Source organism: Leptidea sinapis, chromosome 25 (assembly GCF_905404315.1).
Source record: "Leptidea sinapis chromosome 25, ilLepSina1.1, whole genome shotgun sequence".
In the NCBI taxonomy this organism is placed as follows: domain Eukaryota; kingdom Metazoa; phylum Arthropoda; class Insecta; order Lepidoptera; family Pieridae; genus Leptidea; species Leptidea sinapis.
Genome location: NC_066289.1, coordinates 7,595,658 through 7,610,122, shown reverse-complemented (window position 1 = coordinate 7,610,122; position 14,465 = coordinate 7,595,658). Strand labels below are relative to the sequence as shown.

Genomic DNA, 14,465 nt, shown 5'->3' with positions numbered 1-14,465 from the left:
ACACGCAAATAAAGAAAATTTAGTTTTGTTATTCATTAAAAGTTCAGTGAGTAACCGTGATATATTATGCACAACCTTATTATTTTTATGAATTTATTTATTTTACCAAGAATTAATTACTTTTATACAGGCTATATTACGTTATTCAAAAGAATTGTTAAAAAATGTTTATGTGGTAAAGGTTACTAAAACATAAATGACTTTCCTAATGATACCACAGATTGGGACTGGAGTGACCGCCCTCAGGCTACTAAATAATAAGTTTAATTGTACAATATTACTTTGTAAATATATTCATTCGATGAAAAAAAAGCCTGCTGAGTTTGTTGCGCCCATTCTTCTCAGGTTTGAGGCATTCATTTTGGAATGGGTGGTAGTTTTTTGACTGTCAATGAGTGATGTCACATCCTATTTTGAATAAAAATATTTGAATTTGTCATTGCATGTGGCAGGGTCGATTACTACCGCGTTTTCGTCGTTATCCTCCTCTCCAATGTTTGCGGGGAAAGTAATGGCTGGTCATTGCGTCATTCTGGTAAACGAGCGCTGCTTGGGGTAACTAGTTGATCCTGTCATCGCAAAGTATTACCACTCTTCTATTCACCTCTTGCGCTTATAATAAGTATGGTCTAGGACTAGTATGGGACGAGAAACTTATTTCTAAACTTCGTTATATTTTTATGATAAATGTAACAGTGATATAAAAGAGTTAGGCCAATTGCGGACGACAGACTATCCGTGGCGCACTTTTAGTATGTGATAATAAAACATAATAGAATTATATGCAGTACCGCACACGACGTGCAAAAAGTCTGACACAAATTATCCTCGTAGATCTGACAGACCGCGCCACACCGCGTTGTACAAAAATTGCGCCAAAAAATATAACGTTCGCGTCCACACGCGCTAACGCAGACGACGCTCACTTTTGTCTGTAGTATAGAGTACCTAAGTAGTAACTTATTATGGGGAGAATAGTCATCATCTTTATCGCCGATCAGGCGCCATCTCGTGAAACCGGAAGAAATTACATTTTTCTATATCTATAACTACACTACCTATACGTGCCTGTATATACGTCTTTTATGATTTAATTTCTATTGTAATATTTTAAACTAAATTAGGCATAAATAAAACAACACATCTAACTACTTTTATAAGTATTTACATTATAATTTATATTAAAACCATACTGTATCGATCATACTGTTATAACTTGTCGGTTTACTGCTGTAAGAGGAATCGCATATGTAATTTGTACATAAATTCGGAAACTAGATATCATGAGGATTAATTTCATATATAAAACAAATATAGTAAGTAATTATAAACTCTGATGCACAAAACAATAGCAAAACACTTGACACACAACTCACAAGTGACATTTCCGCCCGAAAAGTAATTTTTAATTAATAATTTTTAATATTATAATTTTTTCTCTAAATTTTGGCTCGGATACCTGATATTTAAAGGTAAGCCTATTACAATTAAAGTATCGTTTCTGCTTAAATTAATTTACTATGTATTGAAGGAAACAAAATAATTTAAAGTAACAGAAATTAGTTAAGCGATACAATGTATTCTGTAAGTTTTGAAAATAATACTGAAATAAGGAATTGCGTCAAACGTCTCGCATATTTGTCGCTAACGCCATCTAGCGATATAGGAAACCACCAAAGAGAGGTAATCGGCCTCCATAGAAAACGCCAATGTATAAAAGTGAAAAGACCCTGGAGGTCTATTACCAAAATCAAAAGTCGAAGTTTCGGTCCGAAACGAAAGAACGACGAACTTCGAATTAAATCCTATTACCAAAGTACTTCGGATCCGAATAGCCGGATGGATTTCGTATCGGAACCATAGACATAACTATATATAGCGCAGTTGTAGTTACGGTCATAATAATGTCAAGTGAATTTGGGAATTAGGTAAACGAAAGACAAAATGTCTAATCGCGAACTTCGTATCGATATTCGGATTCGAAATACTTTCGTAATAGGAAAATATACGATCCGTCAACCGAAACTTCGTATTTCGATTTTGGTAATAGAGCTCCTGGAGGTCTATTACCAAAATCGAAAGCCGTAGTTTCGGTCCGAAACGAAAGAATGACGAACTTCGAATTAAATCCTATTACCAAAGTACTTCGGATCCGAATAGTGCGGATGGATTTCGTTTCGGAACCATAGACATAACCATAAAAAGTAAATGTCAATTGAATTTGGGAATAAGGTAAACGAAAGACAAGATGTCTAACGCGAACTTCGTGTCGATCTTCGGATCCGAAACACTTTCGTAATAGGGAAATGTACGATACGTCAACCGAAATATCGTATTTCGATTGTGGTAATAGGGCTCCTGGTCTGTAGTCTGCACTTGCTAGTGATTGTCGTGTATCATGGCGCTAAACATCGATGTATCGATGTTGATTCAAGACATAGAAAACAGACCAGCACTGTATGATTCATCTTTGGCAGAGTATCGAGACAGAAATTTAAAAAGAAAATTGTGGGATGAAGTGTGCAAATTTATTTGGATATAGTTTTAGAACTGAATTTTTAATATGAAAAAGCCCCATTAATAATCGTTCTGAAAGAATAGAATGAACCCAAAATTCTCTATTTATTCGTCTTTTTTATATCTCAATTACGAAATAATACACACCGCAATCTCTGTACTTCAATTGCGTGTACATCCCTATAGTTCCGCCAACAATTTTTTTTTCCGTCTTATGACGTCAGCACAATCGGGCCAGACTCGTCCGGGTAACTTACCCCACTCGCACAGAATACCGGCGTGAAATAGTGGCCTAGTGTCGCTATGTTTCGAATAGGTTAGGGTCAAGGTCCGGAGGGTACCAGGTGGGGTTTGTCCTCCTATTCCATAAAAAAAATGACCGAAAGTGTACGTCGTATGCGTTGAGTCTGTGTTATATCTGCCAAAGACTGTCAGTTTAATATTTGCGCGCAATGCAGACTTTTTGTGTGCCGCAGACTCGATAGCACAAAAAGTGTGTCATCTGCGGTAGGCCTTATGTAGACAAAAAGAAGATGTTATGACAATTATTATTGTTAAGGCTTTGCTTTATCCCAAGAAATTCTTCTTCTTCTTCTTCGGCGTTATACTCTTGTCAGAGTGGTCGTGGTCGTCACGTCGAGGTTAGTGGCCTGTTTCACAATGCGACGCCACTCGTCGCGAACTGCCGCTCTTCTCGTGCATTCATGCAGAGTACCGTCGACAGCTTGCCTCACTTGGTCCGTCCACCTCATCGGGGACCTGCCTCTTGGTCTAGTGCCCTCGACCCCCAAGAAATTGCCTTAATATTAATACACAGCCCCACTTTAAACGAAATTTGTTTAAACTACGCAGTATCTATTGTTAATGTTATCTAACAAAGCGCTAGCTTGTTTAATAACAAAAGCATTGACGTTCGTTCTTATAAACAAGCCGAAACACTTCAAAAGCAATAAATTTTATTGTAACCCGAGCCCGTTAACCTTGGCGTCGGTATCGCGCGGCGGCTTAAGACTGCCATGGGCGCCACGCGCTTTGTGGCAGATAGGCACCTCAGCGGTTTGAAACCATTTCTTGACGATTTTTATCTAGCTTTTACAAAATAATTAAATAGCCATACAATATGAGACAAACATTATAAATAGGAGACTGTAATTTTTGCCATCTCCTTTGGAAGACAGCTCAGAGGAGGTGTTCCGGTTGATTCTAGCGCAGCCGCCGAATTCCACCACCGGATATTACGTAAAATGCAAATTACCACCCGCATCACGTAGACGTCTGGCATTCCATAACCTGATTCCTGCCGCCGAATTCCACCCTCGCACTACACACCACAAGTTAGGATATCATCCCCCACCATCTGGATGTGTGGCGGTCCTCCACAGTGCGGTTTTCAAGGAGCTTTCTTCCACGTACTACAAAGCTGTGGAATGAGCTTCCTTGTGCGGTGTGTTCAAAAAAAGCGCGTACACCTTCCTTAAAGGCCGGCAACGCTCTTGTGATTCCTCTGGTGTTGCAAGAGAATGTGGGCGTCGGTGATCACTTAACACCAGGTGACTAATTAATATATAACAAACTGTACTCCGGGAGTGTCGGCAGATGTGAAATCTTGAACGTAAAGTGTGCAATTTTGAATATTTTGGAATGGTTAGGGAATAATTTCGCACGAATTGCTGTATTTATCAGAAAGAAAGTATTTATGTGGTTCAATACAATATTCATTTATATCGGTATCGTGCACAAATAATGTCAATTTATATTACATAAAAAATTTCACGATTCAGAACTATTACAATTTAAAATTTGAAAAACAAAAAAATTTATGAACGATGCGGACTCGAACCCACGACCTCCGGTGTTCCGTGCCGGTGCTCTAATCAACTGTACTAACGAGTTCAAGTGACGCAACGTCATAAAATTTTGTATGCTTTGTTTAACTCTCAGGTTGTGGCTTCATCTACAGGATCTACTTTACCGTTGACAACCTGCTCATATTTGCATATTAGGAAATTTACTTGAGATGTCGCTATTGTAAATCTAAACAATTTCTTATATTTTTTTTAAGTGATGACCCTCACTTCTAGGATTAATTCACAAAATAAATTATGAAAACCAAAATTTATTACAATTTTTTGACATTAAAATTAAAATATTTCACTGCTGAGATTCAATCGCTCGACCTCGCGGTGTTTCGGCTTCGCAATGACTGTATGATAATTAAGTTGAAATAGCCGAAGAATAATAAGTAAGAAGTATAAATCTTTCACCCAGAATTTCAACGACTATCTTACGAATTTTTGATCAGGCCACGTGCCCTGACGCGAGTTTAACTTTTATACCCATCCAAAGAAAAGTGGTCAATGCCGCTATTGATGTTTTCATTTCGAAATATCTTACGTATCGGCACAACAAGGTTCAGTAAAATACTTCTACCTAAGTACCAATAACTCGTTCTACACTAACATTGGTCTCCAAATTGCTTTCGGTAAGTTCCGTAAAATCTTCTCATCCCAAATACCACAGTGTCTGGAGACGAAGGTTTTCAACCAGTGTGTGTTGCCAGTTATGACTTACGGTACGCAGACGTGGGCCTTATGAGAAAGCCCATGGTCGTTCAAGGGGCAATGGAGAGAGGGCTATGCTCGGAGTATCCCTGCGAGATGGAATCAGAAATGAGGAGATGCGTAGGAGAACCAAAGTTACCGATATAGCCCAAATGATTGCGAAACTGAAGTGGCAGTGGGCAGGGCACATAATTCGATGCAACGGACAGATAACCGTTAGGGTAGTAAAGTACGTGAATGGCGACTACGTACCGGAAGACGCAGTGTTGGTAGACCCTCCAAAAGATAGACCGAGGATCTGGTTAAGATCGCCGGAATACGTTGGATGAGGGCAGCGCAGGACCGATCGTCGTAGAAATATTTTGGGGAGGCCTTTGTCCAGCAGTGGACGTCTTCCGGCTAATGATGATTGGTCACCAAATAACACACAAGCAACTTTATTGCACTTCATAAGGATTTATCTCATCCCATAGTAAGTAAGACATCTTCCCGACTAGCGTTTATTCCTGCAGGTTTTGCTCTAGAGGCGTGTCTTCGATTGATCTTTTATGTTCGATACTTGGCTAACATTACGTCCACTTTTGTGACTTTTTAATACATATTATTTAAGAGACATTACACATCGATCGTTTCCGAAGCAGTAGTAGTATCTAGTATATTAGAAATTACATCAAAAAGAATTGTAAAGGAATCAATTTTGAGAAAATAAATGCCTCTCATGCCTTTATATGCCTTTTACGCCCCCTTACCGCCTCTTCCCACTTGTGTTGCCTATTTATCGGGGAAATGTTCTACTTGTACATTTTATGTACTGGTAGGTTTCCAATTTTATGATATTGGTGCAATTTCATCATGCCCTTCATAACTGTACGTACAGATGAAGTCTTCATATATACTGACCCGTATTCGTTCCTCCCGTGAAGATCCAAGCACCAGTCGTCTTCGCAGCCTTGAGAAGCCCCTTCCGCAGGACCTTTTTGAGTTTGGGCTGCAGATCGAAGTTGGCCTTCCCGCCCTGGATGGTAATCAACAGCTTCGGTCTTTCGAGAGCCCATTCTCGAGTAAGCAGCTGAACTATCAGCTCGGGTCTTGTATCATGTGACAGCCGGACGTACTGCAAAAGAAAGTTTTGTATTAAAAATTTAACTTTTTACATGTCACATGAGTATATTATAACCTTGTTTTGGGCATAGTAAATGAATTTTGTTCCCAATTTCATTAGTTAAATATTGTGGGCGAAATTCTAATTTATTTATATTTATAAAACTTACGAGCCAGCCTAGCGAAACTTTCTAAGAAAAAAACGATTCACTCGATTGTATGAAACGTGCAGTCATTGACAGATGACGTCTATAGCCTCGTTAAAAACGGAGATAGCCGAAATCCACTACGTTTGAAGCAACTGTTCGCTTTCAAACTTAGCCGGCTTTGTGGCCAATCGCGATACTGTAATTACTACTATTTAAAACTTATGTCAAATCACTGCACGTTTCATACTAAACTAAATTTCAATTTTTACTTAGCCAGTCCCGACTCTTTTTACGTAGTATTTATATCCTCTTTGCGTTTCTTTGACAGCTTAGTTTTATAGCTCCGGTAAGGAGTACTTGTTCTGTGTTTTATAGTCTTCTCCAAACGTCAACCGGTCTTAACGTGAAATATTAAAATGATTACTTACTTATAGCGGGCTCAACAAACTTAGCCCCCCAAAAAAATTATTTTCTATTTTTGAATTTTCAATATCGCATATCGTTAGTTCGTTGTTTGTTCTTAATTGTTCGCTATAAATAATTGTTTGTTCTTTTGTTGTTTATTTAAAAACAATTAATTAAAAATGGGGGGAAACGCCTACTATTTGGTTCTGGCACTCGCCGGCCGCTCCCGCGGCACGCTACGCTCGGCTCGTGCGTTGTTTTAACTGTTCTAACATAACCTAACCTAACCAATTTTAATGAATTGCAAATTTAAAAAAAAATCGAGAACAAACAAATGTTTATAGAGAACAATCAAGAACAAATGGCGAACTAACGATGTAATAAAAAAAAATCTGGGGGGCTAACTTTCTTGATCTCTTATAGCGTGCGCAAACGAAAAATTTTCAAGTAATACTTAAGTACAAAGAGCCTCTCAAGTACAAAAGGCTTAAGAGATATTGATAGAACCTTTTTGATATTCCACCATGTTAAATATTCCTTTGACAATACTCATTCAATTATTGTTTAGTCTGGATCACAATCTATATCGCGTTCATCGGTTTATTTCTTATTCAGTACGACTTTTTACGATTCACTGATTTTCTTTTTCCACGCGGTTTTTTTTGGCTACACAGCTTAGGCAAAGAGGATGTAAATACTACGTAAATAAGGCGGGATGCCTAAGTAAAAATTTTGTTTAGTATGAAACGTGCAGTCATTTGACATAAGTTTGAAACAGTAGTACCTAATAATTACGATATAAATAGATACTGTAATTATTACAGTATCGCGATTGGCCACGAAGTATAATCCGGCTAAGTTTGAAAGCGAACAGTTGCTTAAAACGTAGCGGATGTTGACTGTCTCCGTTTTTTACAAGATTATAGCCGTCATCTTTAAATCTATCAATGACTGCACGTTTCATACAATCGATTCAATCGATTTTTTCATAAATAGTTTTGCTAGGCTGCTCTTAAGAGTCGAATATATTACGATGTCGATAGATTTACGACATGAGTTCCTTTAAATAAAATAGGCTCACACAAAGGTCAGCAACGCTCCTGTGATTCCTCTGGAAATGCGAGAGAGTATGACTTGCGGTGATCACTTAACATCAGGTGTAACTTAACACCCTCTCCCTCGTTTGTCCTGCTTTTCTATAATAAAAAAAAACATTTTCTTACAAGAAGACTGCTTAACTGAGTGGTATTTTAAGCACAGCTAAATAACGCTTACTCCCAAATAAGTTATTTTTTTTAAATTCTGAATTCATCTCAGTATGTTTCAGGTTGTCAAATAATTCTGTCTATGTATGCAAATATAGTTACATATGTATTCAATGGTGTTATAGATACAAGGGACACAGAATATTTGAGTTCTGTAACTCAAATATTCTGTGTAGGTCCGATTCATTTTACCGCCAATCAATCACCGTTTAATGAGAAGATATAATCTATCCATAGTTATGTCCAATAAAGTTACATTATTAGTTATAGTCCAATGCTAACTTTCGATAGGTTATTGAAATGTAAGTAAGCGTAAAAGGATGGATTTGTCTTAATCCATCCATAAAATTATTAAAATAGAGTTGGGAGATTATGTTAATATCACAGACATTCAATATACTAGCGTAAAGACGACCTGAGAGCCCTGAGACCTGAGAATTGTGAGTTATCAATTTATGTTTTCTGTTATTTTCACAGCATCATGACGTACGGTATTTTACTATGGGGTCATGCTGCTGACATTGATATAGTGTTTGCTCTGCAAAAGAGAGCTGTTCGTGCTATATATCAGCTTGGTTATAGACAGTCTCCCAAAGAAAAATTTAAAGAAATAAATATTATGACTGTTCATTGTCAGTACATTTATGAAAATTTAATATACGTTCACAAAAATCGTCACTTGTTTGCTCTTAATAGTGATTTTCATTATTATAACACTAGAAATAAGGGATTGCTTGTAACTAATTCTAGTAGGCTTCATAAGATACATAATAGCTTTAAGGGTAAATGTATACACTTATATAATAAAGTCCCAGCCACTGTTCAGGCATTATCAATAAATAAATTTAAATGTTTTATAAAAAAAATAGCTTTGTCGTAAATCCTATTACTCTGCTGAATATCTAAATGATCGGACAGCCTGGGACTAGATTGTGATTATTTTATAGCGATAGAAATGACTGTACAATATTGTAGATTTTTATTGAAAAGAGCGCAAAAAAGAATACTGGGAGAGTTTCTTGCGCCGCTTCTTGTCTCTCAGAGCGCCATTTGTTTCCGAAGCGGTAGTAGTATCTAGTAGTTATTAGAAATGACATCAAAAACAATTCTAAAGGAATCAATTTTGAGAAAATAAATGCCTTTTATGCCTTTTTATGATCTATCAATCAATGTGTGCTAACGATAGCGCTTTAAGGCCGCTATCCCAAGTAATCGCCAAACCATTGAAACCATTTTTTGACAGTTTATATAAAGCTCATATTTTTACAAAAAATAATTATATATCTATAGAATATGAGATGAAAATTCAATTTTTCTTTACATTTTTATTTTTTACTAGCTGACCCAAAAAACAGACGTTGTTCTGTTTACAAAATTAAGTTTATTTTTACCTCCTGAGAAAGTTAGAAAGATATAAATTCTAATTAGTTATTCATTTTAAACTATTCTTTCAATTTGATTTCTAAGCGACGCGCGACGGGGGACACAGCAAAGGAAAAACAAAATTTTTGTTTTTATTTAATTCCGAGCATTTTAATATTTATTCACATTTTAAACCTTCTCTGAACTTCCACAACTAATTAAACACCAAAATTAGCCAAATCGGTCCAGCCGCTCTCGAGTTTTAGCGAGACTAACGAACAGCAATTCATTTTTATATATATTTAGATAGACATTTCGAAATAAAATCACCAAAATACCCGTAACTTTTACAATTGGAGCCATGCTAATTTAATCTAGATAAAGATTGTACGATTTTTTTTTAACTATACACCAATACTATAAAACATGACATAGTTTTGTAAAGAAAATTGTATTGTTTATAATAATTATAAAAATGCTTCTGATACTGAATTAAAACTATGTCGATCTTGTGCGAGAGAGGTCACCTAGCTCCGCTCAATTCCTCAAGGCCATTGGCTCGGTCCCCAGCCTTAATATTCAAAATTACAGTAACAATAGATTCGTTTTCCTTTTCGATATTGCTGTCTCTCCATTAGAGACATTCTTCTCTCTTGCACACTTTGCTTGTCTAGACTCTTTTTTTTATGGAAAAGGAGAACCAATGAGCGTACGGGTTACCTGGTGTTAAATGATCACCGCCGCCTGCATTTTCTTGCGTTCAATTCAGTCACAGGAGCGTTGTCGGCCTTTAAGGAAAGTGTACGCGCTTTTTTTGAAGGTACTCATATCGTATCCTCCAGGAAACACCGCACAAGGAGGCTCATTCCACAGCTTTGTAGAACGTGGAAGAAAGCTCCTTGAAAATCGCACTGTGGAGGACCGCCACACATCCAGATAGTGGGGATGATATCCTAACTTGTGGCGTGTCGTGCGAAGGTGGAATTCGGCGGCAGGAATCAGGTTAAACAGCTCTTCGGAACACTCCCCATGATAAATGCGGTAGAGGACACACAATGAAGCGATGTCTCTACGCATCACCAAATGATCCAGCCGTTCACAGAGCACTGGGTCCCTGATAATTCGAGCTGCTCTACGTTGCACGCGGTCAAATCGATCGAGCTGATACTGGGGTGCGCCAGACCAGACTCTAGACGCTATTATGTATATTGTAGGAGTATGATTAAAATTGTCTTTTGCTGTACAGGTTTTCGAACTATCGGGGTTAGAAATAAATTATACCTGAGCTTTAGTAGGATGTGGTCCGCCTTGAAACTCAACAGTGCCGTAGGCGTCGGTTGACGAAGGCTGCGTGTGTCGTGCTGGTAGCCAGGATTCACCAGCGGGGCCGATGGGGATCGAGGAGCCATGGGCTGTTTTACTCAGACCGCACCAACAACTGTAACCAATTGAATCAAATAAAGTCAGATGTACATGAAAAATTGATTAAAAGTCAAAAGTTTTTTTAACCGACTTCAAAAAGGAGTAGGTTCTGAATTTGACTGTATTTTTTATGTTTAATACCTTAGAATTAACTATATAGTTAATATTAATTAATATTGGCTTGCCCGAAACTTAGCATTGCCTGTATTATGGGTACAAGACAACGATATATTTAATGCAATAAACTTACTTAAACATACATATTAAATACTTATAAACATCCATGACTCGGAAACGAACATCTATATTCATCATTTTACATTCCAATGCCTTTACAAAACATCTGAAAGGGATCATCGGGTATTTTTCTGTTTAATTTTTAATATTAATTGCAAGGACTAACCCCCTTATTCATAACTTAAAACAGCTGCTATAGAGTGTTATTTCTCATTCTCACTTAGGTCAATAGAAGAAGACAGAGTGAGAATTAGCAATGCTTTAAGTTAGCAGACTATTATGAATAAGGGGGTAAGTGTTTGTGTGAAAGTTAAGAATATTTGCCGTTTTAACATCTATTGTTTGTGTATTACCCTTATAGTATACAGTCCACTTAATGTAGGTAATCTAAAAGACTGCAGATGCAATCCGTTACTTTTTGGTACGATGTGTCCAAAGTATGGCCATTTTAAATAGTTATATAGCTTCCTTTATAAAGAATAGGGTCGGATAGGATCATAAACAAAGGTTGACTGCGAACTCATATTGAGCAGGGTGTTAAGATACCAAAGATATTGTTTTAGAATCTGTAACTTTAAAATTTCTCTTTGTTTTTTTATTTGTTTCTTTAAATAATAGGTTTGGTTGAGGCGTGGGAAACGGTTGGGGAACGATGGACGGTGGCGGGGATAGAATTTTTTTTAATAAAATAAAAAAAAACGTCCGTAACTAAACCAACCTTGTCAACTTCGAATCAATCCAATACATATACTGGTGCGAAAATAAATGATCGGTCGAAGTATCTGTAATGTAGTTTGAACTGTCACTGCTACTACACTATCCAAAGCAACAGATGTCTGTCACCACAGAATGTAAGTATATGAAGAGACTTAATGACCATAAGTATATATGTATTTTATTGTGACAATAAGGAATGTTACGAGCAGGACGTTCAGCTAATGGTTGTTGATACGCCCTGCCCATTACAATGCAGTGCTTCTCAGGATTCTTGAAAAACTTCTGAGCTGCACTACAATTGCGCTCGTCTCCTTGACACATAAGATGTTGAGTCTGATTTGCCCAGTAATTTCACTAGCTACGACGCCCTTCAGACCGAAACACGTTAATGCTTACACATTTCTGATTTACGGCAGAAATAGGCGCCGTTGTGGTACCCATAATCTAGCCGGAGTCCTGTGCGAAGGAGCCGCCCACTGGTAGATACATATATATGTACAGTAACAATATAAACAGCCATGGCAATCTTACACCGAGTGTGTTATTATGTCAAAAGTCCATCGGACATCACACACAGCCGGTCCGAGGTTCGAGTCTCCTTAACAGACGCACCGCGACTGTTCTCGCGTATTATGTCGCTGGAATAGCATTCGAGCAACCAGCCTAGAAGAGGTTTTTAGTCGGTAGGGGGTGTCAGCGGACACTCAAGCCAACCATATGAGTCCCGTTTCGGGGTCTAAATGTATTTTCTCCTCTCAAAAAACAAACTCTTTAACCTTTTGTACCACATTTTGTTATTAGTTGAATAAAGGATTATTATTATTATTCGTTTAAGACTCCTCCACGAGACAGGAAGAAAGACAGTTATTTATAACGAGTTCCTGTGTTGTAGTGTGTTTGCTTTTTTCAAATTATGTTTTAATTAATTTCTTTTGAACTGTTCTTTATGTGGAAACTTATAATTGGCCTTCAAAATTTAGTTAAGGTATTTGTAATATTTGTTAGCTGTAAGTTTTCCTTAAATTGTAAAAATAAAATAAAATAGTCCAGGTTGATACTAGGCCATTTCGTTCCCCGCATTTTTTATCTCATTCCTCTCATCTTATTATTCATACTTATTCGCTGGACTTCCAAAGCCACTTAAGGCGAAGGGTAAACAGAAAATACGCAATCAAGGTGTTTTTAGACAAGTTTTGTGGTGAAAATATAGCATTTGGAGCTATGAACACTACTTTATCCTGTTACATATACCCTTCAGTCTTATTTGTAGGTTGCTAATGCTTGCTGTTGGTTAAAGTTAACACTCCATTACTATTATGAACTACCAGTTTTCTGTGCAGTTAAACAAGTTTTTTCTCGGCATGATGCATTTGCTTAGTATACTTCTCTCATAAAAGTTGTTTTTGTAGCTTTTACTTTTTTTGTGTAGGTACATTTATTCAGATTAGTAATCAATAATGAGGATTGTAAGCATTTAAACTGTTTGTGCCTGTTAAAAGTTACATTTTCGACGCAAGAATTTTTAAAATTTTGACTTTGTTACATAGGAGCCGTGAACTCATATCGCTCAAGGTCGCCGGCATTTAGTGCCGCCTTAATATGAATCTTTTAAAGTTTACTTGAGTAATTCGAGTTATTAATTTATTTTAATTAACAATAAAAGCATTTATAAGATATCATGACCTTGAGGTCTTGAGGTTAAATATTCTTCTGAGACGCTATAGTAATTACCAACTCAATGACAGCTACTTATTCCTTATCTGAGCCTGTCTCTAAGACTTACTTAATTGAATATGAGTAGGATTTGCCGCAGATAACCCAATTTAAACTGGATTTTCTTCATTTCATTTCTTACTTTTAAAGATAATAAAATTTCATTAACTATTTCTTCAGTAAACCAAGTTATGTAAGTGATCGTGCATGATGTATATTATAATATATGGGTGATATAAATAAAATTTCCACGAAGCAACGAGCCGCTGGTCAATAATTAAATCTTCCTCACGAGGCGCACTTGAAAGCAATTTCACGCGATTCGATTTTAATCTATAAATTGCGATTACTTAAGAGTCTGTTCGCTGGTTATGTTATAAAAGTAAACTCTCGATACAATGACGTTTATATATAGAATGTCATTGTCTCGATATGATAATTCCTATTTTGTTTTATACTACGTTACGACCCTACACATCGCACTTCGCAATTCGCACTATGGTATCTCATTACAACGAATTACATGCAAGATTCTAGACGTGGCGTGTAGATGAACTTTAAGGCTATTACGGCTTAAATGGCTATTGATCAAATATAATTGATCATATATATCTCGGAGATTCATTTGGATTTAAAATCGAGCGTCACGGTGTTGGTATCCACCATGTTGTTTTAAGTCGATCAGTGCGCACAACCGGCGCGGGCGCTAGCTTGAAGACGGCTGCGACTTTTCAATGAGCGCTCTACTGATGGACAATAATAACTAACTTCAATCACGTCACCGACAGTGACGTACACAGTGACAACTTCAAACACACTTTGAAAGATGACGTTCGCCATCAGTTCAGCCCAATACACAGAGTAGAATATAATCATACAGGCCATATTACTTTTATATTCTAATTCTCCGACATATATATATATCCCGGGCTCGAATCCCGGTAGGTACAATCATTTGTATGATGAATATGAATTTTTCCTTCCGAGTCATGTATGTTTATATGTATTTATGTATG

General features: G+C 37.1%; 1 protein-coding gene across 5 annotated transcripts in view; it reads right to left on the bottom strand.

Annotated features, from left to right (window-relative positions):
• LOC126972044 (transient receptor potential cation channel trpm) overlaps positions 1 to 14,465 on the bottom strand; it is a 311,245-nt gene that overhangs the window by 124,375 nt on the left and 172,405 nt on the right. For all 5 annotated transcript variants that reach the window (XM_050818611.1, XM_050818612.1, XM_050818613.1 and 2 more), the window contains 2 exons: positions 10,642 to 10,798; positions 5,979 to 6,192 (listed from right to left, as the gene is read on the bottom strand). In XM_050818611.1, coding sequence (XP_050674568.1) covers positions 5,979 to 6,192; positions 10,642 to 10,798 — 371 coding nt within the window. The remainder of the gene's footprint in view (positions 1 to 5,978; positions 6,193 to 10,641; positions 10,799 to 14,465) is intronic.